This window comes from Heloderma suspectum, chromosome 2 (assembly GCF_057233095.1).
Source record: "Heloderma suspectum isolate Gila_16-S chromosome 2, 16-S_ref, whole genome shotgun sequence".
NCBI lineage: Eukaryota > Metazoa > Chordata > Lepidosauria > Squamata > Helodermatidae > Heloderma > Heloderma suspectum.
In genome coordinates, this window is record NC_139459.1 from 368852199 (window position 1) to 368878452 (window position 26254).

The 26254-nt window shown below is 43.4% G+C and overlaps 2 protein-coding genes across 3 annotated transcripts; both read right to left on the minus strand.

The window, feature by feature from the left end:
* Nucleotides 1–49: 49 nt before the first annotated feature.
* On the minus strand, nt 50–10877 carry LOC146355974 (uncharacterized). Its single transcript, XM_084829990.1, is given in 5 exon segments — nt 50–742; nt 990–1732; nt 5119–5245; nt 6874–7633; nt 10838–10877. Coding segments are annotated over 4 exon segments (2127 nt in total). The 5' UTR covers nt 7603–7633; nt 10838–10877; the 3' UTR covers nt 50–214.
* Nucleotides 7786–25236, minus strand: LOC146355975 (uncharacterized). Of its 2 annotated transcripts, XM_084831494.1 has the most exons (7): nt 24639–25236; nt 23788–24016; nt 22198–23240; nt 20129–20249; nt 18851–18933; nt 18293–18419; nt 7786–14671 (listed from the first exon to the last, which is right to left on the minus strand). In XM_084831494.1, the coding sequence occupies exons 3-7, from the start codon at nt 22936–22938 to the stop codon at nt 13593–13595; spliced, it is 2151 nt and encodes a 716-aa protein (XP_084687620.1). In that variant the 5' UTR covers nt 22939–23240; nt 23788–24016; nt 24639–25236; the 3' UTR covers nt 7786–13592. The 2 variants fall into 2 exon arrangements, with proteins under 2 accessions (XP_084687620.1, XP_084687618.1); XM_084831492.1 differs by having other exon boundaries at nt 23788–25236.
* Between the last annotated feature and the right edge of the window lie 1018 nt (nt 25237–26254).

Sequence of the window (26254 nt, forward strand, 5' to 3'; positions counted from 1 at the left end):
ATATTGCAGACGAGGACAGCGGAAGCTCAAAGATAATTAATTTCTCAGTGTTTTCTCTTCTTTAACTGTTCTGATATCCAATGAAATCACCTCTCCCTTGGACGCTTCTCCTACCTGATTTCTTTCCTATCTGCATTTTCTTAGCATTCAGTTACGGATTTTGGTGGAAACTCCCCTGCCCCCACGAGATATTCACTGGGATTCTCTACAGAGCTTAAGCCACATTAATAAAGTCTCTGTCCTCTGCGAGTTCTCTCAACTCTGATGTACCAATCTGTCCAAGGGAAGATTCTCCCACACTCAAGGCATTTAATGGTTCCTCTCCTGCATGGATTCTCCAGCGATCATTCAAGTGCACCCTCTGACCGAAGCTTTTTTCACACAGGACTTTCATACAGTCAGTACAATTTCTCTCATGTTTCTTCAAATATCTTTCCAGAGTGAAACTTTTCCCACACTCAGGACATTTGTATGGTTTCTCTCCAGTATGAATTCTCTGATGGATCTTCAGCTTTCCACTGGCTCTGAAGCTTTTCCCACACTCAGGACATTTGTATGGTTTCTCTCCAGTATGAATTCTCTGATGGACCTTCAAACTTTCAGTCCGACTGAAGCTTTTCCCACATTCAGAACATTTGTGTGGTTTCTCTCCAGTATGAATTTTCTGGTGTCTCACTAATGACTTTCTAGACATAAAGGGTTTCCCACAATCAGGACATTCGTACCTTTTCCATCCGGTATGAAGTTTGTTTGTTTGTTTGTTTGTTTATTTATTTATTTCATTTCTATACCGCCCAATAGCCAAAGCTCTCTGGGCGGTTCACAAAAATTAAAACCAAACAACACACAATAAAACAATTTAAAATATATAGAACATTAAAACCACAATATAACAATACAACCACAATACAACCTAGCAGCAGTGCAAGAGTTTAAAATACAGATTTAAAACAGCAAAGATAAAAATTTAGAAAGCTAAAATGCTAAAATGCCTGGGAAAATAAAAAAGTCTTCACCTGGCGCCGAAAGGAATACAATGTAGGCGCCAGGCGAAACTCACTAGGGAGCTCATTCCAGAGCTGGGGTGCCACAGCAGAAAAAGCCCTCCTCCTAGTAGCCACTCGCCGATGTTCTCTCTTTCTGAAGCATTTGCTACAATGAGAACATTCATATGGCCTCTCTTCTTCACTTGGAAATCCTTGATTTCTTTTTAATAACTTTGTACAAAGAAAGCTCTTCCCATACTTGGGGTTCTCTTCTTTGTCTTTATTCTGATCTCTGTTCAAACTTCCCCCTTCCCCATGCTCAGAGAATTCAGATTTACATTCTCCTGTTATTGTTCTCTGATGTTTATCAAAGCATACATTTTGCTGGAGATTTTCCTCAGGCATGGAATATTCATAGCAGTACTCCCTAAAAGTTCTCATATCAATTTCTACTCTGTAGTTAATACTTCTACCATACTTGGAGAACAAGGGCATTTTATCTGTTCCCTGTACCTCAGAAGACTGTCTAATCGAAGCTGTAAGACCTTTTGTGAGTTCAATACATTCATTTTCTCTCTCCTCTGAGTGATTCCCCTTATCTCTGGTTGTGCATCTTTCCTCCTTCATTTCAGTTGCCACTGCCATATTCCCATGGCTTATCTGTGTGGCTGTTCTGAGTGTGTCTTCTGGCTCATTTAGTCCTCACTGAGAATTCTCCATCTTGACCTGACCTTCCTTCTTGTCACCTGCGCAGGGACAAAAAGAGAGGGGGGGGAGGATTTTGTGCATGCTCTAGTAACTTCTGTTTAAGATGCTTGTTGCTCTTTTTTTATTGTCTCTGAGCTTCAGATATTTTCTTTCATTCTTGAACACTCTATGAAAATTATTTGCCCAGGGGCAGGATGACACTGAATACCATTTGCTGGGGAGCTACATTAGGAGACAGCTATTGATTTTAAGCCCTGCTTGTGGATATCTGGTTGCAGGATGCTGGATTCGATGGACCTCATAGGGGCTGGAGCAACTCCCCTGGGATTATTTAGCTTGGAAAAAAGGCATGTAAGGGGAGACATGATAGAGGTGTACAAAATTATGCATAGTGTGGAGAAAGTGGATAGGGAGAGGTTTTTATTCCTCTCCCATAATACTAGAACCTGGGGTCATCCCATGAAGCTGATTGGTGGGAGCTTCAGGACAGATAAAAGGAGAGGCTTCTTCATACAGCGCATAGTTAAGCTATGGAGCTCACTACCAGAAGATGTAGTGATGGTCACCAATTTGGATGGCTTTAAAAGGGGTTAGACAAATTCCTGGAGGAGAAGCCTATCAATGGCTACTAATCTTCATGGCTATATGCTACCTCCAGTATCAGAGGCAGTATGCCTATGTGCACCAGTTGCTGGGGAACATGGGCAGGAGGGTGATGTTGCACTCCTGTCTTGCTTGTGGGTTTCCCATGCAGCACCAGACAGGCCGCTTAACAAGATCAGCCTCGGATGGCCTTCTCTCTGTCCCATCAGCCAGGACAGCTAGACTGGTGGGGACGAGGGAGAGGGCCTTTTCTGTGGTGGCTCCCTCCCTAGGGAACTCCGTCATGCCCCCTCTTTAATGAGCTTCCGTCGTGCATTAAAAACGTGGCTGTTCAGGCAGGCATTTGGGGTGGGTTAGGGTATTTTAGAAAATGTTTTTATTGTTTTTATTGTATGTTGTACATCGCCCAGAGTGGCTGGGTGACCAGCCAGATGGGCGATTAATAAATTTAATAATAATAATAATAATAATAATAATGCATAGCTGGTCGGCCACGATGTGAACAGAATGCTGGACGAGATGGACCCTCAGTCTGATCCAGCAGGGCTCTTCTTGTGTTCTTAGGTTCTTAAGACCTTTGCTCTGATTGTGTGAGTGTCTTCTATGTTCTTATGAACTCTAGAAGGAAGGGATGGGCAAGTACAGGGGATCCTGGGGCCACACATACACCCCAGAACCCCCTGCAAGCTGCACTTCCCCCTGTGGGTGCCAACCCCCACCCCCCCATTGTAATAATTTTTTTAAATGGCGTCCATAGCAGCTACAGAGCACTAAAAGGGTGTAATTCATCTTGCAAACAATTACTGAATTCTGTTGTTTGATGTGTTTTTCTTAAAAGCATACTTTTACATATACACTGATGGGATTTGATGTGGCAGTAAATAATCATGAAAGAGACATCGCAGTTTTGGTGGATAGCTCACCAAGGCAAGTTCTGTGATAAGGAATATTAATGAAGGGACTGAAGATAAATATTGCTGTAACACCCTTATTAACATAACAACCTGACGTCTATCCCCATATCTTTGGCTCTTCCTCCCAAGCATCATACATTTGTCACCTTAAGCACTCACTTTTAACAGAGGTCAGAAAACCCATCTATACCAGCTGGTTTTAAATTGCTCTTATTAGCTGTTTAAATTAACATAATGGTGCTGGCTTTTGAAATGCTTTAACTGCTATTTTTATATTTTATTGTATTTTATTTTGGAATTATCTTTCAACCTTTTGATATAAGCCATCCTGAGAGGGCTTTGCTGTAAAAGGCAGCTTAGACATCTTTAAAAATAAACAAATAAAAATACTGGAAACCTATGGTGCAGCTGTCTATGGCACATTGTGTACAACTCTGGCTAACCCAGCTCAGAAAGGATATACACCTTGAAAAGGAACAGAAAAGGGAGAGCAAATCCATCATGGGATCGAGGCCCCTTCCCTACAACAGAAGTCAAAAGCATTGGGGGAAATGGGTTGGAGAAAGATGTCTGAGGAGGGACATGATTGAGGTTTATAAAGCCATGCATGGTGTGAAGGAAGTGGATAGAAAGGAGTACTTTTCCTTTTCACGTAATACTAGAACTTGGGGTCATTCAATAAATTTGATTAGCAGTAGAATCACAACAGACCAAAGGATGTACTTCACACTGCCATTGGACATGGTGAGGACTAGTAGCTTAGATGGCTTTACGGGGGGATTAGATCAGTTCAAGGGGGATCTATCAAAGGCTTTGAGTCATGAAGACTCTATGGAAATACAGTGTTCAGAGGGAGCGAGACACTGAATACCATTTGATGGGATCTACAACAGGACTATTACCTTTAAGGCCTGCTTCTGGACATCTGGTGGGCTGCTGTGACAAGCAGGATGCTGAATGGGATGGACCCTTGGTCTGATTCTGTAGGTGTCTTCTATGTTCTTATGAACTCTATAAGGCAATGACAGACAACTGCAGGAGGTCCAGGGGCCATTTTCACCCCCCAAAGCTGCCCAGCAAGCCACACTTGTGGGCATCAAAAGAAAATTTAAAAATAAACATTTTTTTAAATGGCATCCATTTTTAAAATGGCTATAGAGTACTATTTATTATTATTTAATTTATACCCTGCCTTTTAACCTGAAAATGGCACTCAAGGCAGTCACATTTATATATTTCTGTGTAATACTTATATACCGCTTAATATAATAAAATCTCTAAGCAGTTAATAAAATCTCTAAGCAAACTAGCTAATTTTGGGCTCTAACCGCTACAGATGCCATTATCCCCCAATTTGGGGGGGCAGCTGGGGGCTGGTAGGGGCCACATGTGGCCCAACCCTGCTATAGGGGAACATCATCAGAAACTTTGTGACATCAGCAGCCACTACACCTACCCTCCTTCTGGGACCTATTTGTATACTGAACAATGAACATCCTTCAGACTACAGAAAGGGGTGAAGTCTGTCATGCTTAACAGTACCAGCGGCAGCAGTGGACAGGGGGAAGGGGGTGAGTGTAGGGAGACGGGGAGGAAGCAGGAGCCAAGTGGAAGGTGAGGCAAAGTTGCTTGGGAAAAGAGGGAAGGGCTGGTGTTCCCTATCATACTCAGGTACAGCCCAAATCACCACTTTTCCATGTGTCTTCCCAGCATTTGGTCTACATTTTATTTTAAAAAACTGGGAATGGATTAAAACCCATTTGTGTCATGTTTCGCTTCAGCCATACTTATTTAGAATTTGCAAGAGGATCCCCCTTCCTTTCTGTTCACACTTTTCTGTTCTACAAATGGCTAATTATATCAGCAGATGTTTACCGGATTTACTGGATGAGCAAATTGCTCCTTACCCAAAGAATCTATGTACCCGCCATCCTTCTGCAGAACTTGCCAGACTATGGTCTTGTGGCCTCCCTGGGTCAGGCTCTGCTTGACTATCTGCAAAGATGGGCTAGTTTCCTTGAGGTCCATCGGTTCCTGCAAACAGCAAAGTGGGGGGAACAGCCACCCTGTGCCCATCAGATTTTGTTGCAGAAGTCAGAACTTTAAGGCAAAACATTGTCCATATTCTCCCCGAATACGAGAATGGTACATTTTACAATCATTGCTCAATATTGAGTGAAATACATAAAAGGGGGAAATTGCCCCACCACCCGGATATTTACAAATAGTTTGCCCCAGATTTGAGAACACAGGTTGCTGCTTTCAACATTCAGTTTCAGCCTCTGGCTGCCATCCTATGCATATTTGGGAACATGGTGCCCTTTAAACCTTCTCCCAGCTCTTTCAAGATGAGCGCAATTCATGGCCGTAGGTCTGCATCTAAAGGACCTAAGCAATGTGGGCAGCCATTAGGGTACGTGTGTCACCCTAACTCCTCTGTACTTCTAATCCTGCATATAACAAACTGACAAGGCCAATAGGTAGGGATAGGGTGAGTTGTTCTCCAACAACATCTTGCAACAACAGGTTTTCCTACCCTGCTTTTCATGATGCAGATGGAGTAACCCTCAGCACATAAAGAGCAGCTGAGTTGTTCTAAGGAGCCCAGCTTTGATCTAGCAGTTCAACTCTTGCACAGCTTTTCTCAATAGTCTCACTGAGGAAGGAGCTGGATATTGTTCTAGGAAACCCCAATCAAAGAGGGATGCTTACAAGCTATATCATGTACCAAGATTCCTGCTGCTAGAGATTACTAGATCTGGCACTTTGGCACAGATGCCAAAAGAGGCCAAACATCCTGTACCTTCAATAGTGGCACAGAAGAGGGAAATTCAGCTGGTGCAGCTACTCTGATCCCCTGCATGGGAAGCTGCATTTGCCAACATTTCCTCTTTCATAAAACTGATAGAGGGACACGGCTGGGAGAGGAGGTGCTGTGGGCAATGGTTACATTCTGCTACCTTCAATCCTCTACTCCTGTGCATAAAATTCAAATAATTGTTTCTGGCAACAAAGAAAGCCAAAGATCTCAGCAGTTCCCTGATTTTCATGAGGCTGTTGTGAGGCAAGATTCTCAGCATGCTGTGAATTTGCAACCCATCATGAAGCTCTTAAAGGCACAATTGCCCCGACTCAAAATAAATGGGGCAACATTAAGCTACCTTGCAAGGTTCTTGTGAGGATAAGGGAAATAAGTCCTACAAAAGGGTTGACACGCTGAAAATGGCTAGAGGAATCAGGGAGAATTAACAGTAAGAAAGATTATTACAGATTGGTGCTTAAGAAATGCTCATTAACAATGATAATTGGTTAGTTAAACATCATGGTTGATTTTGGAAAAGAATATGGTGAACATGTAAAATAAAATATAAAATGTAATATATATATTTGATAGTTTAAACATAGTATTTGCTGCGTCGAAACAGCAAGGTGTATCAAATAAAGAATAAGAGTTAATATAATGATGATGGTGATGGTGCAAAGATATGAATTGTGTGTGGCAATAATACAAGCCTGGAACTTTCTCTAATCTTTTTTAAGCATTAAAAATGCCTGTTTGGAATGCCGTTCAGCAGATGAAAGTTTCAGCCTTTCAGTCAATTCTGAAATATGCCCTTTTGTGCCCTCTTAGAGACTCTGGGAATTAAACATTAAAATCTCACCTGCCACTGTCCTGTCTCAGCCTCTCGCTGGCTCATCAGGAAGTCCTCCGCCAGGGCCACAGCCTGGGAACAGGTGTCCGGCCCTCCGGCTCGGATCCAGCTCTGCAGTTCCGGCGGCAGGCTGGCCAGGAACTGCTCCAGGATCAGCAGCTCCAGGATCTGCTCCTTGCTGTGTCTCTCCGGCTTCAGCCACTGGCGGCAAAGCTCCTGGAGCTGGCTGTGAAGCCTTCGGGAGTCCCCAACCTCCTGGCAGCAGAACTGCCTGAAGAGCTGGCGCTGCACCTCCATTCTCAGGGCTTCCCTGCGCAAGATGGCTCCTTTGACTTTCCCATAGTCCTGATCTGTGGCTTCCAGGCTTCGAAAGGCCTGTTCTGCTTCCCCACTCAGTGCTGGCAGGAGCCAGGCCACCCACTCTCCTCTAGGCCATCGGCAGGCCTTGGCCACTCGCTCAAAGTTGCCCAGGAAGGCCCTGGCATCTTCCCATGGGGTGGTTTCTGACATCACTGGCTTTCCCCCTGCTGTGTGAATGGGCTGCAGTGTCTTCAGGAACTCCTGCCATTGGGCTTCCCAGCGCTCTTGCATCCCACTGGATGATTCCCCTTTGCCATCTTGTGACACTCCCCATCCTGGTTGCTTTGCCATATATTCTGGTGGAACTACATTGCTGGCTTTTCCTGCCCTGACTGGTCCTTCCCCTAGTTCTGGGCCTGTCGATTTTTCCTCCTTCATCGCTCTCTCTCCAGACTCAACCCTCTCAAATCTAGATTTAAAGCATTTTCAAAGTCAACATAGTTAGTGGAGTACCTTAGTGGTAACCATCATTTAAGAGGCCTAACAGAGGTTTTAAAAGTGTGAAAAACATCATAAATGAATAAATAAGTTTGAATAGTTAATTTATTGTTAAATGCATATACTGCCAAAGTGGCAAATGCCCTCAGGGCTGTTTACTATCACAAAAAAACAAGTGGTGTCAGTATTTTACCATGTTGGGAAATGGTACACATGTTGAATTTTTGCAAAACTTGAATAGAAGGTGGCTTCCAAGTGTGCCCATACAGATTTGGTTGTGTGTGAAGGAGACTGAAGGGAACAGCTGTAGCTCAGGTACGCTGCTGCCAGCCAGAGCAGTAGGCAAAATTACGCTAGATGGACTAGTGCTTGAACTTAGTATAAGGCAACTCCCTGTTGCAAATAGATATATTTTACCTAAAAATGACCCTTCATGCCTCTGATGAAGCAGGATCTAGTACACAAAATCTTCCCTCACAATATATCTCTTTGGCTGCAATCCTACTAAGGATTGCTGAGAAACTTGCTCTGTCAATTCTTTATTAATTAATTAATTTCTGGATTTAACTGATCTGTATCTCACAGAACTCAGCACAGAAACAGATGCTATTTGCAATTAGAAATCCATACACTGACAAGCTTGTAATTTGTTCTGTGAAAGAAAAAGTGTTGTACATGTGCACATTTGGAAAATGCACATATAAAACTGTCAATAACTCTAAAATACACACAAATACATTTTTTGTTAATAAATGCAGGCATACAAAAAATTACGAATTTCATGCACCACAAGACTCTCTTGAGTGTTTTCTGTTAATAACCTTGGAGGGCTCCCTCTCTGAGATTTGGATTCTAACCTCTAAGGAAAAGATATGCTGTGCTGCTAAATGTGAGAAACAAAAGAGAATCCTTATAAATTTGCAGCGGCCCTACCTATATCATAATGCTTTTATACAAACGGATAGTAGTATGACATGACTTCTCAATAGGCTTTTTCTGAATCAGAGCAGCATTCAAATGCAGAGTTTTGCCACCAGTCAGCCAGCCATTCTGGATTATTAACAAGTCGTTAAAAGCCTTGAGAATGTTAATAGCCTTCAGCCTTGTTATGTTAAGGGACAGGAGAAAAAGAAAAGCAGATCTGCCTCTTCATAACATAAGAGGCATAGCTAGGTCTCACAGGTTCGCACTTTAAATATATTTTTTCCTATTGTGACAATGTTTCTGACATATAATGGGATCTCTCTCCCTGTTGGAAAGTTCTGTCAGCCACAGCCACAAAGCTTCTCCCTAAGTATGTTCAGTCATAAGTAAATCCCAAGTTGAAGAGATGAAAAACACTTTACACTTGGCTCAGGGAAACTGCAAATGTTTTGTAGATTTAAATTATTTATTAAAATGTCCACTTGCACCAATGTATAACAAAGCATAAACACAAGCATGTGATCAGTTAGTGCTGTTGTTGTTCAACTTTGAACACTGTCTCTTTCCCACTCACATTTCTGAAAATGAACACCATGCTGATTTTCAAGATTCACAACACAGTGCTTGCTTACTCAGGTAAACCCCATTGAGTCCAACATGACTTACTCCCAAGAAAATGTGGTGATCCTCAATCGCTGCAGCGACTTGCAGTAATTTGATTGTAAATCTTCAGTACCTTTTTCATAGCAGCTGCAAACTGGATCAAGGTTTTCATTGAGCTAACACAACTCTAGATCCCTTTCTAGGTCAGTCAGCACTAGCTCAGACTCAGTCAATATATATATATGTGAAGTTTGCCCCAATGTGTATCATTGGAGATCTCTGGAAAAAACATTATGTCTCCAAGAATAAACCCTGTGACATGTATTTTTTCAGAGATCACTGCAGGCTACATTAAAAAAAAACCTGAAGAAGGCCCAGAAATATATGGGACAGGGCAGAAATGCATTGAGCTACTCAGGGGAATAAAACATCCTAGGAATTTATCTCTCCTTTTCAAAAAGTGTTTTTGGATGATGACAATGATGATGATAATAATGCATTCAGCACTTGGCAGATCAACATAAGCAAAAATCAGGTTGTTGCCTGATCCTCATCCTATAGATCTCCATTGTGTGGTCTGCCCTCTCCTCCTCCCCTCAAAGCCCCCCTTAAACTCGCCTCTCCAGCAGCCATTTTGAAGGAAAAGTCTGTCCAAAGCGAGAGGGGGCTTCCCTATTGACTTCTCCACCCACTTCTCAAATTTCCCCAATACTCTAGAAGCCAGAATTTAAACCCAGAAGAACAGGCCAAAGAAGCCACCTTGTTAGCTTTCCCCCTCCCACTATAAATATAGCGTGTAAGATGCATGAGGCAGACAGCCCTCGCTTTTTTCCTTTGGCCGTTATCTGTAACATTCCAAGTGCACTGATAAAACATTATAAAGTCTAGGAACTGAACAACATAGAAACCAAACTCTTCTTTCCATGAGTTTAAAGCAGCTCAGCTGAACCAAGAGAGGCACCCAGCAGCGTTTGTCCATAATACATTCCCTTCACAGCACCCCAGCTGGCCTGACATCACCACACAGTTTCCTTGGGCAAATATCGGGTCCATGTACCTCAGCAGGGCCCACTACTAGCAATCCCCCCCCCCCCAAATAACAGTTTGGCCTGAGAACTGCCAGTTTACATTTCCCACAATGCTGTGGGTCACTTCTACATCAGGGGCATTGTGGGAAGTGTAGATGGTGATTCCCAGCTAACACTTGCCAGGTAAGCCTACTAGAACCCCCCATGAGTCAAGCAGCAGAAGGAACTTTCCTAAGGGTCTCGTCAAACCGGAAGCCAGCCCAGTTGAAGAGCCCTTTGTTTGCTCACCATTAGCAAGTACAAGTCACTTCTAAATCCCTCTTTAGCATCCATTTATCCAACTGAAAATCTTGGGTGAAGGGAGTCAACATTGGCCAAGAGACCACTGATCTGCAGCTTATATCTTTTTCGCTTTGTGAAAAATTGCTAGCTTTCTATTTCTAGCTTAACAAAATTTCTGATGTAATGGGATGTAACCTCACTCCCTGTTGGAATGTTCTGTCAGTCACAAAGCTTCTCCCTAAGTATGTTTACTCATAAGCAAATTCCAAGTTGAAGAGATGAAAAACACTTTGCACTTGCTCAGTGATGTGTGCTGCTTCTATTATTTAACCACTCACCAATCTGTAAGAGGACCTCTCCTCTTACCCCATAATGTATGGGGGGGGGGGCAGGGGAGAGACTGTGGCTGAGTAATCGTTTTGAACCTTGGCAGCTCCTGTGGAGTTGGGAATAGCAACAGTGGGTGGTGCTTCTGCTAGGTTCTTCACCTCTGTGTGTGATAAATAAAGAACAGTTGTGTTTGAGGTCGGCTGATTCTTACAGTAATTTCCTCTACCTATACAGCAGGAATCTTTGGTGACAGACTTTGTTGAAAGCTTTTTTTAAGTCCAAGTAAACAAAGTACCTGGATTCAACTGGACTTCCTATTTAAAAACTGGTTTTACACTTGCCACTTTGCAGACCTCTGGTACAGAGGCCAATCTTAGGGACAATTTACGTATTTTTTTAATTAGAAAATCTGCAATTTCAAATGTGAGTTCTTTAAGAACTGTCAGATAAACATCTGGATACTGTGATTTGTTTTCAGTTTATAAGGTCTAGGACAGAGATGGGGAACCCCCAGCTCATGGACCTGATACAGCCCACAATCTTTTTCCCCAACCCCCCTCCACCTGAAAATATTTTATCACTGATCAGCAGCTGATCAGAGAGATTTTTCCAGTGGAAGATCTCTTATCTCCGACCACTAATTTGCCCGACATCCTCTGCAGTGAAAACACAAAGAATTCATGCAGCTGCTCTGTGATCTCCTTTAGTACTCCTTTAACTCTATTGTCATCCAACAGTCCATCCACCTCCCAAGCCAGTTTCTTCTTCTGATGTTGTTCTACCCCAACTAGGCATGGTGTTATTTATCTTACTGCATACATTTTTGTATCTAGAACTGCTTTAGTTTTCTTTTATACAACTGTCAGCAACTGATCAGGCCTTATCTGTTATCATACCTTGATTGTTGTTGTGTCTTTCTCTTCCTAGGAAGAACCTCTAATCTTGTTTGCACCACCTTCTCTCAGCAGAAGCAAGCCTACCTCTCACTTGGCTCTTTGTGACTCTCATGAGTTGCAGTCTGCAAGGCCTGGCCTTGCACTAAAGCAGCTCACACATCAGGGCAGCAAATTCTGAGTTAATTAACCTGTGCTTTGCCACCTGACACGGGAACTAGGTCATCGTCTTTTCACCTCATCCATACCATTTCTTTTATTTTAACCTGCTTCAACTTCTACAGTTATTGATATTGATGAAAATATCAATATGAACATATTGATCATCTGCTTTTATTAGTGGTTGGTTGTTCAAATTCCATTATCAATAATGTTGAAGATTGATTTACATGAAAGCATGGACTGGATGTGAGTTTAGCTGCCTGAACAGACACAAAACCCAACATACATTGAAGCCAGAACAGATATGCAGTTTCAATTTCTCTCCTGTTACCAAGTGTCCTTTTTACACAGATGTGTGCCTCAGTGTACGCCTTCAGACATGCAACCTTAACACCTCCAGGGATACTTTCTGGACTGTATCCTGCAGACAGAAGTGGAACCATTAAAAAACACTGCCCCCAGTTCCCATTCCACAGAACCAATCCATGAGAATACCTGGTCAATGGTATCAAAAACTGCTGAAAGATCGAGTAATAGGGCTGCACTCCCTCTGTCCTTCTCCTGATAAAGGTCATCCATAAGAACATAACAAGAGCCCTGCTGGACCAGACCAAGGTCCATCTAGTCCAGCATTCTGGTCACAAGTGCCTCCCACCCACATTCCCCAGCAACTGGTATACATTGGCATACTGCCTCTGATACTGGAGGTAGTACATAGCCATCAGGATTAATAGCCATTGATAAACTTTTCCTCCAGGAATTTGTCCAACCCTCTTTTAAAGCCATCCAAATTGGTTGCCATCACTACATCCTGTGGTAGTGATTTCCATAGTTTGACCCTGCGCTGTGTCAAGTACTTCCTTTTATCTGTTTTGAATCTCCCACCAATCAGCTTCATGGGATGACCCCTTTGGGTTCTAGTATTTTGAGAGAAGGAGAAAAAATGTCTCCCTATTCACATTCTCCACACCAGTAGTTGTTCTAAATCTCTGGATCCAGTGAAAGCTTTTTCAGAAGTGGTCACACCACTGCCTTTTTAAGGGCAGCAGGGACTACTCCCTCACACAATGATGCATTTATTACTCCCTGGACCCATCCAGTCAACCTGCACCAGCTAGTTCAAATCAGCCATGATGGGCAAGGATTGAGAAGGCACGTGACTGGTCAAACCAATGCAAGCATCTTGTTCACATCCTCAGACCACAATAGCTGGAACTGATCCCAGAAAACTGGACAAGACGGAGCTTCGGACACCTTGCCAGGACCTGTTATAATGGCAGCATTAAGATAGTTATGAAGATGGCTGATTTTATCCTCGAAGTGCCATGCAAAATTGTTACAACAGGGCCTCTGAGGGTTCCAGCGTACCATTCAACTGGGGTAGTTGTTAATGACCCTGAACCACCCAGAATAGCTCTAATGGACTCAAGGATGTGATGGAGGCAGCAAAGTAAGTCTTTGCTGCTCTTGAGTGCCACAACATAAACACGATTGGTGTCTGGAGCATACTTGTAATTTTGGAAGTGATATTCAAGGAGGGGAAAGAGGTCAAGGGATAAAGTTTGGAGAACAATGGGCATGCCAGAGAGGCGATGCCCTTGTGTCAATTACACAGTTCTGCTTTGAGTAACAGGCCTGCCTTTTAAGATGGCAAAGATTTGTTCTGTGCTTTGAATGAAGCCTCCTTTTCCAGACACAACCTACTATGTCAAAAACCGCAGACTATTGGAGTGTTTGGTAACACCCTAGTATGAATTCTCTGATGTTTCTTCAAATCTCTTCGATGATTGAAACATTTCCCACACTGAGAGCACTTGTATGGTTTCTCTCCAGTATGAATTCTCTGATGGATCTTCAAATCTCCTCCCTGATTGAAGCATTTTCCACAATGAGAACATTCGTATGGTTTCTCCCCAGTATGAATTCTGAGATGTCTCATCAAGTTCACTCTTCGATTGAAGTTTTTTCCACATTCAGGACATTTGTATGGTTTTTCACCAGTATGAATTCTCTCATGAGCCTTCAAATATGCTCTTTCTCTGAAGCATTTCCCACACTGAGAACATTTGTATGGTTTCACTGCAGTATGAATTTTCTGGTGTCTCACTAATCGTGGTCTAAAAGTGAAAATTTTCCCACATTCAGGACATTCATGTTGTTTTTCTCCAGTATGAAGTTGTTGATGATTCATCAAATGTTCTCTCTTAGTGAAGCATTTACTACATTGAGAACATTCATAAGGTCTCCCGTCACTTTGAATTCCTTGATGTACCTTTAGTGACTTTGTGTAACTACACTCAGTAGAGGTATAAGGTTTCTCTTCTGTGCAGTTACTCTGATGTCTGTGCAAACTACTCCCATTGCTATGCTCAGAGAATTCAGATTTACTCTCTCCTGTTACCGTTCTCTGATGTCCATCATGCTGGAGGTTTACCTCTGATATGGGACATTCATCATGATCTTCTATGGTATCTATCATATTACATTCTGATCTGTAGCGATACCTCCTACCATACTTGGAGAACATGGGCATTTTATCCCTTGTGTGTACTTTAGAAGGCTGGATAATGGCAGCTGTAAGACCTTCTGTGAGTTCGTTACATTCATCCTCTCTCCACACTGGCTGCTTCCCCTGTACATCTTTGGACTCGTATCCTTCCTCCTGCATCTCAGCTGTCTGCAGCACATTCACTTGGCTTATCTGTGGGGCTGTCCTGGGTGTATCCTCTGGCTCATTTCCTCCACATTGAGAATTTTCCGTCTTGACCTGACTTCTTTTCCCAACACCTGCAGAGACAAGAGAGAGATGCATTTTGCCCATGCTCTGGTGATTTCTTGTCAAGATGCCTATAACTTCCTTTTGCTTGGCTTTTCCTTCTTTCTCTCTGCTACATCCCTTTTTCTGTCTCTGTGATCATCTCAACCCCTCCTTTTATCTGAGGCGGTAGTTTTTAAATTATAAAATATGAACCACAACCTCAGGCACTTCTTAGATAAATTAATTAGATAAATATTAATTATGAATAAGGGCAAGAAACTTTATATTTGAAATAATGGAATCCAGTGCCCCCTTCTGTAAACCAGAAAACTCCACCAGAAAGTTTATTTATTTCATTTCTATACCACCCAATAGCCAAAGCTCTCTGGGCAGTTCACAAAAATTAAAACCAAAAAGCACACAGTAAAACAATATAAAATATAAAAACATTAAAACCACAATATAATGATACAACCAGAATAAAACCAGAATAAAACCTAGCAGCAATGCAGAGATTTAAAATACAGATTCAAACCAGCAAAGCTAAAAGTCTAGAAAGCTAAAATGCCAAAACTGTGAGGCAAAGGAGAAATATGAGAAAACCAGGGTACTATTTTATAGCGTCCTTCTGCCAGCAGAACGGATACTGTTGGCAGATTGAATTCCCCCTTTCCCCCACCCCCCAACCACCCATGCAGGGTTGGGAAAGCCCCTGAAGCAGAGTTGTAGGTGTGGAGGGGGCTGCCAGGGGAGGCGGGGAAGGGAATCTTCCCCTTTCATGAGCAGACCTGTATAACGTTGGATGCAACCCAATGTTCTAATAAATCCTAATAAATGTCTGAGTATTATTAGCTGCTGGCAGTTGACATATCTTGTTTAATATAAAGAAGGTGGAATAAAAAATTTTAAAATAGGAAATGCTTAATAAAATTTCTAACACTGGAAGAAAAGGTGAAGTAATCATATTAAATATAGATGGATGCAGATGGTATTTTTAAAGATTTAATTACTATATTGTCTAATATTTACTAAAATGTATTATTTGATGTTTTTGTAAAGCTGTATGCTGTATATGAACTTTTATATAAAATATGTTTGTTTTTAAATCATAATGTCACATATACACTGATAGGATTCAATGTGGTGGCTATTAATCAGGAAAATGATGTTGGGATTTTGCTGCATAGCTCACAGAGGCAAATTCTATGATAAGGAATATTAAGAAAGGGACTGAATATTACACACACACACTCAGGTGTGGCCCCATATCTTTTCCTTCCCTCCTAAGTGACATACATTGGCCCCTAGAGCACTCACTTTTAAAAGGGGCTTCACAAAACCCATTTATATCACCTGGCTTTAAATTGCTGTTGTTTAAGGCTGCAATCCTATACCCAATTACCTGACAGTAAGCCTCACTGAACTCATTGGATTGCACTGTGGGTTAATATAATGACACTCACTTTTGAAATGTTTTAACTGCTATTTTAACATTTTATTGTATTTTATTTTGGTACATAAAAACTATACAAACTGATGGTGCAGCTGTATTTGGAGTACTGTGTACTGTACTTGACTCCCCAGCTCAAAAAGCTTATTACAGAGCTTCAAAAGGTGCACTTAAGAATGAGAAAAACCATCAGGGGTTTGAGGTCCCTTTGTATAAGGACAGCTGGTTGGCCACTGTGAACAGAATGGTGGACTAGATGGACCTTTGGTCTGATCCAGCATGGCTCTTCTTACGTTCTTAGAGGCAAAAGCACTGGGGGCTTTTTAATGAAGGGGGGGAATGTCTGAGGGAGACATGAGTGAGGTTTGTAAAGAAAGTGGATAGAAAGATTTTCTCCTTCTCATGTACTTGGGGTCTTCCACTGAACTTGGGATCATCCACTGAAGGTGATTAGCAACAGAATCAAAACAGACCAAAGGAAGTACTTCACACAATGCTCCATAGATTTATGGGACTCATCTCTAGTAGCTTAGATGGCTTAACTGGGGGAATACCTCAGCTCATGGAGGATCTATCAATGGCTTTGAGTCATGAAGGCACTATGGAAATGTCAAGTTTAGAGGCAGTATGACACGCAATACCATTGGCTGGGGAGCCACAATAGGAGACGTCTACCGCATTCAGGCCCTGCTTGTGGTCATCTAGTGAGCTGCTGCAGGAAGCAGGATACTGACTAGATGGACCTGTGGTCTGATCCTGTGGTCATCTTCTTAAGTTCTTAAGAACTTCATAGGGGAATGCCACTGCTTTTAGGAATCATCAGGAACTTGGTGGCATCAGCCCCCATTATACCTATACTGCATCTCAGACCAATGAACACACTTCATATTATAGAAAGGGGCAAGGTCAAGTCTGCCATGCTTAAGAGTCTCAGCAGCGACAGCAGACAGATGCTGAAGGAATGGAGAGAGAAGAGAAAATAACATAAGAGGAGCCCTGCTGGATCAGACCAAGGGTCCATCTAGTCCAGCATTCTGTTCACGCAGGGGCCAACCAGCTGCCCACGGGAAACCCACAAGCAGGATATGAGTGCAACAGTGCCCTCCTACCCATGTTCCCCAGCAACTGGTGTACAGAGGCATGCTGCCCCTGATACTTGAGGTAGCACATAGCCATCAAGACAAGCAGCCATTCCCCTCCAGAAATTTGTTTAATCGCCTTTGAAAGCCACCAAATTGGTGGCCATCACTAAATCTTGTGGCGGTGAATTCCAATTTAACTGCACTATGTGAAGAAGTCCTTCCTGTTATCTGTCCTGAATCTCCCACCAATCAGTTTCATGGGATGACCCCATTGGGTTCAAGTATTATGAGAGAGGGAGAAAAATGTGTTCCAATCCACATTCTCCACGCCACACTTAATTTTGAACACCTCTATCATGTCTCCCCTTACTTGCCTTTTTTCCAAGCTAAACAATCGCAGCTGTTGAAACTTTCCCTCAAAGCCAGTGTGGTGTAGTGGTTAGAGTGCTGGACTGGGAGTCAGGAGATCTGGCTTCTAGTCCCCACTTGGCCACGGAAACTCACTGGGTGACTTTGGGCCAGTCGCAAACTCTCAGCCCAACCTACCTCACAGGGTTGTTGTTGTGAGGATAAAATGGAGAGGAGAAGGATTATGTATGCCGCCTTGGGTTCCTTGAGGAAAAAAGGCAGGATATAAATGTAATAAATAAATAAAATAATAAATAAAGGGGAGTTGCTCCAGCCCCTTAATCATTTTAGTTCCCATTTTCAGCAATTTTTCCAGGTCTACAATATCTTTTTTTAGGTGTGGTGATCAGAAGTGTACACAGTATTCAAAGTATGGTCATACCATGAATTGCTTGGTGCAGGGGCCAAGGGAAAGAAAGGTGAGGCAAAGCTACCTGAAAAAGAAGGTAAGAGCTGGTGTTCGCTATTTCCCTCAGCTACAGCCCATGTTGCCACTTTTTCATGCATCTTCCCAAGACTGGGTCTGTATTTCATTTAATATACCTGGGAATGGAATCAAAGCCGTTTATGTCATGTTTCTTTTTAGATATATGTAGAATTTGAAAGAGGACATTCTTTCTACTTATCAACTCTTTTCAATTCTACAAATAGCAAATCGGATCAGCTGATGTTTACTGAATTTACTGGACCTGAACAGAACAGCTCCTTACCAAAAGAATCTATGTTCCAACCATCCTCCTGCAGGACTTGCCAGACTATGGTCTGTTGGCCTAGCTGGGTCAGACTCTGGTTGAATATCTGCAAAGAGAGGCTAGTTTCCTTGGGGTCCAACGGTTCCTGCAAACAGGAAAAAAGAAAATCATATCCTCCCTGTGAGATATTGTTGAAGAAGAAAGAATGCAACACTTACACACTTGCCCCAAACTATTAATTTTTCAACTATCAATCCACTGATAAATATTCAGTGAACCAAAAGGAGAAAATTGCCCCATCACTCAGTGTTTACAAATACTATTTTGCAGTTCCCCATATTTAAGAACAAAGGTCACTGTTTGCAATGTTTTTGGGGGTCTCTGGCTCCCATCCTATGTATACTTGAGAGATTACTGCCCCTTAAACCTTCTCCCAGCTGCTTTGAGATGAGCACATCCCATGGAGCTAGATCTGCATCTAAAGGAAGCAACTGTGTGGGTAGCCATTAGAACATATGTTTTAACATGACTCCTAACCTTGCACATAGCAAACAGGCTCACCAGAACATCACATACCTCTTTCACAGCAGTTTGGACCATTTCCTGTCCTTCAGGAGGAAGCAATGAATTGGCAGGACTTGGGCATTTGATTCCGCTGCCTGCAAAGGATGGAAGGGGCATTTTAGAAAGGGAACTAGTCCATCACATAGGGCGGGGGCATGCTGGGAGTTGTAGGACTTCTTCTGTCTAAACATTCAGAGGATTGCACTCTTAATCTGTCTAAAAATGCAGAGGATTGCACTCTTAATCCTTAGGGTGACCACCTTTATTGTTTATCTTATTCATGAAATTATTTATGAGTAGTTTTTGCTCTGAAAAGGGCCTCTCAAGATGACATCCAAATTAAAAGATATTTAAAAAGTTATAAGAAGCAACTATCAAAATAAACATATTTCAAACAGGAGAAAAATAACCTTTAAAACAGAATTACATTTAAAATATTCAAATGCCAACTGGAATGAAGCAATTTGAACAGCCCATCAAAAGCAAGACAAGGAAGGAGCCAATCTAACCTACACAGGCTCAAGGTTCAAGACTATTGGCTTGCATTGCACCTCCTCACCAAACAAGAAGATAAACAGGTAAACTCCATTAATATTCCTTGCTCACCAGTATTCATAGCTGGCTCCTTTCCACCAGGACAGGAGAACATACAGCCCACCAGATGTTGCTGGACTACAACTCCTATCAGACCCAGCCAGCATGCCCAATGGTCAGGGATCATGTGAATTGCAGTCCAACAACATCTGGAGGGCCACAATTTCCCCAGCGCTACATTTCATGACGGAGATGAAGTAGCCCTTGGTATGTACCAAGCAGCTAAGTTGTTCCATGGAGCTCTGCTTTAATAGCGCAAATCTTGCATACTTATTTCAATAATCTTGCTGAAATGCTGCTAGAATATTGTTTTAGAAAGCCCCAGTCAAGGAGAAATTGACCAGGAGAAAGGATGAAAAACTGGGTACCATCTGATGAGAATGGAATGCTTAGATAAGTATCATGCTATTACAAAGCTATATTTTGTAGCAAGATTCTTCCTGGCAGAGGTTACTAGATCTGGCACTTTGGCACAAATGCAAAAAGAGGCCAACATCCTGTAGCCTCAATAGTGGCACAGAAGAGGGAAATTGAGCTGGTGCAGCTGCTCTGATCCCCTACATGAGAAGCTGTGTTTGTCAAAATCCTCCCTTCCACTGGTACAGGAGTGTTGGCCTTACTTTTATAATCTGGTCAGCAAAAGCACCCCACGAACACAAAAGAAGCAGAATACTTAATAGCTCAATGAATCTTCACCTAGCATATTGATCTCCACAGCACCGTTTTGCTTGTCTTCTTTGAAGATCTGTCCCTTTGCATGTGTGAAGGGCTCTTCCTCCGCACTGAGGGAATCCACACACTCCTCCTTCAATGGCCTCTGAAACAGAGAGGTTGATCTCACTCAGAATAGAGGGACTTTGCTGGAAGAGTAACTGCTACAGGCAAGGGATACTTCCTGCTCATCCATCTCAGGAGCTCCCTGGTTCTCAGGAGGCTATTTTGAGGGCAATAAAGCTACATACTTATTGAGCAGTGTTTAGGGTTGCCAACTACTCCCTCCCTCCATCCCAGCTCCTAGGCATAGCTGCCAGAATTCCAAGTGGTACCTTGTTCTCTCCATCACTGCATCTAAACTCTGGGGAAAGCTATACCTGTGAATTTTCAGCACTTCATTAAGCTTCCTCTGCCTGGTGGGCCACATCTGGACCGTGAGCTGGTTACCCTGGCCAGCACTAGAGAAAGGCAACTTTTCCCTAGTGCTGCACCCCTGGCCTGTGCCAATCTTCATTTCAGCTTTCTGTAATCTCCAGCACTGCAATCTTGGAGATGCCTGGAGTCTATTATTATCATCATCTTCATTATTAATATTATTTTCATTTCTATACCGCCCAATAGCTGAAGCTCTCTGGGGGCTCACAACAATTCACAAGATAAAATACAGCAGCTCATTGGTAAAAGCTTGCTTCTGAGTAGGTACGTTAGAGTAGTTTGGAATGCTTCCTTAATTCTTGCTTACTTCTGAGTAGACATGCAATGGCTGTTCAAGTGCTGCTCTTTTTGAGTACAGATGGGAAGTGAGATGCTCATTTCATGTGCAAAGTGGGTGGATATTTACATCACTGCCACTGCTGACTTGTGAATAATTCCTTCCTGGTTGCTTGTAAGTAGACCTGCATCAGCTTGCTTATGGCAGCAGTCTCTGAAAGTGCTCCTTGGGATTTTACTTTGGTGTCCTTGCATTGTAGCGCTGGGAACATACTGTCTGTGACATCTATGATATTTATTGGCCCTAAAAGATCCATCAGAAAAAGTTCACGTAATGTATTGTGGAATTAAGACATTTCCTCCGTCATGACTGTTAATATTCCAAAAGCTCACAAAAAGAGAGAGACCACAACTATCACACTACATGCCCTTTGGCCCTGCCCACCTGTCTTGTCCACCTCAACTTTGGCGTTAGGCTTTGTCCTTTCAGGAATATGTCCCATGGGTTGAAAAAGGTTCCAGAGCCCCATCTTAAAGGCAAAATTGCCCTGCAATAAAATATGATAGCTATAAGCTAACTTGCAGGGTTATTGTGAGGATAAGTTAGATAAGTAGCGCAAAATCACCTGTGGAGGTGGTGGGCTCTCCCACACTGGAGGCCTTCAAGACGAGGCTGGACAGCCATTTGTCAGGGATGCTCTGACTTGGATTCCTGCATTGAGCAGGGGGTTGGATTCGATGGCCTTGTAGACCCCTTCCAACCCTACTATTCTATGATTCTAAAAGAGTTGACATATGAAAACTGCTAGAAGAATCAGGGAGAATTAACAGTATGAAAGACTGTGATGGAGTCATGGTTAAGAAATGGTCATTACAATAAGAGTTGGCCAATAATTGTTAATCATAGTTGGTTTTTGTAAAGGAACATTGTGAATACATAAAATAGGACGTGGTAAATGTATTATAAGAGTTTAATTGTATAAATATAGTAATTACTGCCTCAGACCGTTTTGTACTAAGACAGGATATAAGTATATTAAATAAAATATATGAATATTATAATAATAATAATGGTGGTGGCACGAAGCTAGGTATTATGTCTGACAGTACTATAAAGGTAGAGCCTTCTACAGTTGGAACCCATTTTGGAAGTATTATAAATGCTCTTATCTGGAATGGCATTCAGCAGATGAAATTGAGCTGGTCCAGGAAGTTTCAGCCTTTGCAATGGGTTATTAATTGTATCAATTTTTAATTGAATGACTGAAGATTGTTCTAACAGCCTAATGCGCCTTCTGTGTCCTCTTAGAGATTCTGGGAAATAAATATTAAAGCCTCACCTGCCACTTCCCTGTCTCAGCCTCCTGCTGGCTCATCAACAAGTCCTCCACCAAGGCCACAGCCTGGGAACAGGTGTCCGGCCCTCCTGCTCGGATCCAGCTCTGCAGTTCTGGCGGCAGGCTGGCCAGGAACTGCTCCAGGATCAGCAGCTCCAGGATCTGCTCCTTGCTGTGTCTCTCCGGCTTCAGCCACTGCCAGCAAAGCTCCTGGAGCTGGCTGTGAAGCCTTCGGGGGTCCCCAACCTCCTGGCAGCAGAAGTGCCTGAAGTGCTGGCGCTGCGCCTCCATTCTCAGGGCTTCCCCACGCAAGATGGCGGCCTTCACTTTCCCATAGTCCTCCTGGTCTCTGGCTTCCAGGCTTTGAAAGGCCTGTTCTGCTTCCCCACTCAGTGCTGGCAGGAGCCGGGCTGCCCACTCTCCTCTAGGCCACTGGCAGGCCTTGGCCACTTGCTCAAACGAGACCAGAAAGGCCTTGGCATCTTCCCACGGGGTGGTCTCCAAGATCACTGGATTTCCCTGTCCTGTGTGAATGGGCTGTAGTGTCTTCAGGAAGTCCTGCCATTGGGCTTCCCAGTGTTCCTGCATCCCCTTGGATGGTTCCCCTTTGCTCTCTTGCAAACCCCCCCATTGTGGTTGCTTTATCATATATTCAGGCACTGAATATATTTTGGCACTAGTGGCTTTTTCTGCTCCTTCTGGTCCCTCTTCTAGTTCTGGGAGTGCAGATTTTTGCTCCTTCATCTCTTCCACTCGTGGCTCAACTCACTCAAGTCTAGATTTAGAGAGCAAGTGATGACCCTTCCAGAAGGTTGATTCCTGGCAAAATCTTTGCTCCCAAACCCTTGAAGTCTTGCTAGAAATATAGAGGAGGAAAACAGGATCCAACTTCTGCCTTTCTTGGTTGTTCTTCTAGCATTCTAGTGGGAAGACTCAGAGTTGATGGGATTTGCTGGCTGACAAAAGAGCTGCAACTGTCATTGGCCTCCAGCAGTCCAAGGAGATTCCCTGGGGGTATCCCTGAGTTGGAAGAGGAGGTTCTCCCTCTGTGAAAGGGACAGAATGTTTAAAACACCAGGGGACGGGGACGGGACATGAGCATGCAGTTTGGACAGATCACCTCAAAAGAAAGTTCACATATTCTCCCAAACGAAGCGCCTATTTGTGCACCTCACTTAGTGGACCCCAGAAAAGAGTTCATGACTAGGGGTGCAATCCTATACCTGTTTAGACAGTGAAAAGGCCTACAACTCTCAGCATTCCCCAGCCAGCCTTTTCTCTGCCTAAACAGGCTGATGCATATTTATAGACAGAAGAAAGTCCTATAACTCCAAGCATTCCCCAGCCAGCATGCTGGGAACTGTAGGACGTTTTCTGTCTAAATGTGCATAGGACTGCACTTTGAGAGACTTGAGCCATGGCCTTGGAAATCCCTGGTTCAAATCCCCCCTTGCTTTAACTTACCCATTAATAGCCGCATACTGCACAAGAAAGATGGGAGGAAAGTACTGAGGCTGCTTGGGACAACCCTGCAAGCCTTATCCAGTGTTATCACCCTCGTAATGCAGGTGGAACTGAGGCACAGTAACTTACAGTGCAATGCTATGTATGTCTACTCAGACGTCGGTCGTACTCCGAAGTATGCAGGATGCCAGCCCCTGGTGTGCAGTCACGTAGTGCTCTTTCCACAGCAACAACAGACATGGATGGAGCGCCCAAAACTGGGAAGTGATGAGGAGGCCGGTGCGACTCTCAGCTTGCCCGCTTGGCCTCTTTCTCTCGGCGGCTCAGCTCCGTTTTGGCGGCTGCGCGTTGCTCGGTCCTGGAAGGGAGGTCCAGTTGCAATCCCAGGATGCCCCGGGACACCGTCCCTTCCCCGCCGGCTGTGGAAGGCTGCAGCTGCTCCCTCCCGCTGCTGCTACAGCTCCCTGCCTGTTCTTTCGGCTTCCTGCTCCCCCTTTTCTTCGTCGGTGGTTTAACCCTGGAGCCGCAGAGACAGACGAGGCTCCACATGACCGCCCCCTCGTGGACGGCTCAATCGTTACAGCTCCTTTCTCTCCCCGCCCCCCAATTCCAATTAAAAAGGATGCAAAAGAATCCTATATGGAGACTTTCAGAATTATTGTGGCAGAAGAGCCTTGTCAAATGCTTGAATCAGAGGCATCTGAGGAAGTGGGCTAAAGCCACAATAAGTATTTAAGGTCTGGGTCTTTAAGGTCCCAGGCGGCCATAGGATCAAGGGCTGCATGCATGCCAAAATCGTAAACAGATTTACATGGGAGTAAAGGTGCAATCTCATGCATGTTTAGACTAAAAAGCCCTACAACTCCTAGCATGCCCCAACCAGTCATGCCGGTTGGGGCAAGCTGGGAAATGTAGGAGGTAGTGTTTTTTTTCTGGCGAACTATGCATAGAATTGCACCCTAAGATCAAGGACTACTCACATCCCAAATCCTATGCCCACGTGCCTTGAGAGTGAGGGCTATGTTTACGGTTTGATCTCCTTTCCTCACCACTGGGCTGATTTTCCATCAAAATAAAAGTCGCAACGTTAAGCACCCCTTTCCACGTGTGTTTATTTCAGCCCTCTGTCTCCTTCGAATCCAGCCGGACCTCCCTCTGCAAAAAAACCCCATTGGTTCAGGGCTGCATAGTTGAAAACGTATGCTTTCTTACATATCAGCATAATTTATTAATATTATGATGCTCCCCTTTCTTACGTAACAACATCTGGTTAGTCTGAAATTAAAACCAGATGAAATTATTAGATAAATATAGTTTAGTGTGCCCCTTCATGGATCACTGCCTTGTTGTGGCGAAGGGGCTTGCGTAACTCAGTGAAGCCATAAGCTATGCCGTGCAGGGCCACCCAAGACGGACAGGTCATGGCAGAGAGTTCTGACAAAATATGGTCCACTGGAGAAGGAAATGGCAACCCACTCCAGTATTCTTGCCAAGAAAACCCCATGGAACGTATCACAAGGCTAAAAGATATGACGCCGGAAGATGAGCCCCTCAGGTCGGAAGGTGTCCAATATGCTACTGGGGAAGAGCAGAGGGTATTTCCAAGTAGCGCCAGAAAGAGTGAAGCGGCTGGGCCAAAGCCGAAAGGACACTCAGCTGTAGATGTGTCTGGTGGTGAAAAGAAAATCCGATGCTGTAAAGAACAATATTGTTTAGGAACCTGGAATGTCAGATCAATGAATCAAGGTAAGCTGGAGGTGGTCAAACATGAGATGGCAAGATTGAACATCGACATCTTGGGAATCAGCAAACTAAAATGGACAGGCATGGGCGAATTTAATTCAGGTGACCATCATATCTACTATTGTGGGCAAGAATCCCTTAGAAGAAATGGAGTAGCACTCATAGTCAACAAAAGGGTGGGAAAAGCAGTACTGGGGTACAATCTTAAAAACGATAGAATGATCTCAGTACGAATCCAAGGCAAACCATTCAACATCACAGTAATTCAAGTCTATGCCCCAACCACTGAGGCCGAAGAAGCTGAGGTTGATCGGTTCTATGAAGACCTACAACACCTTCTAGAACTAACACCAAAAAAAGATGTCCTCTTCATCATAGGGGATTGGAATGCTAAAGTAGGAAGTCAAGAAATCACCGGGATAACAGGCAGGCATGGCCTTGGTGTACAAAATGAAGCAGGACAAAAGCTAATAGAGTTTTGCCAAGAGAACATGCTGATCATAGCAAACACTCTTTTCCAACAGCACAAGAGGCGATTCTACACATGGATGTCACCAGATGGTCAATATCGAAATCAGATTGATTATGTCCTTTGCAGCCAAAGATGGAAAAGCTCCATACAGTCAGTAAAAACAAGACCTGGAGCTGACTGTGGCTCAGATCATGAGCTGCTTCTTGCAAAATTTCGGCTTAAATTGAAGAACGTCGGGAAAACCACTAAACCGTTCAGGTATGACCTAAATCATATCCCTGATGAATATACAGTGGAGGTGAAGAATAGATTTCAGGGATTAGACCTGATAGACAGAGTGCCTGAGGAACTATGGACGGAGGTCCGTAACATTGTTCAGGA

Coding starts and splice junctions, on each gene's coding strand:
- LOC146355975 (XM_084831494.1), bottom strand. CDS start 22,938: ATGAAGGAGCAAAAATCTGCACTCCCAGAACTAGAAGAGGGACCAGAA. Junction 20,250..22,197: donor CTGAGACAGGGAAGTGGCAG/GTGAGGCTTTAA, acceptor TCTCTGTTTCAG/AGGCCATTGAAGGAGGAGTG. Junction 18,934..20,128: donor TGTGGAGATCAATATGCTAG/GTGAAGATTCAT, acceptor CATCCTTTGCAG/GCAGCGGAATCAAATGCCCA.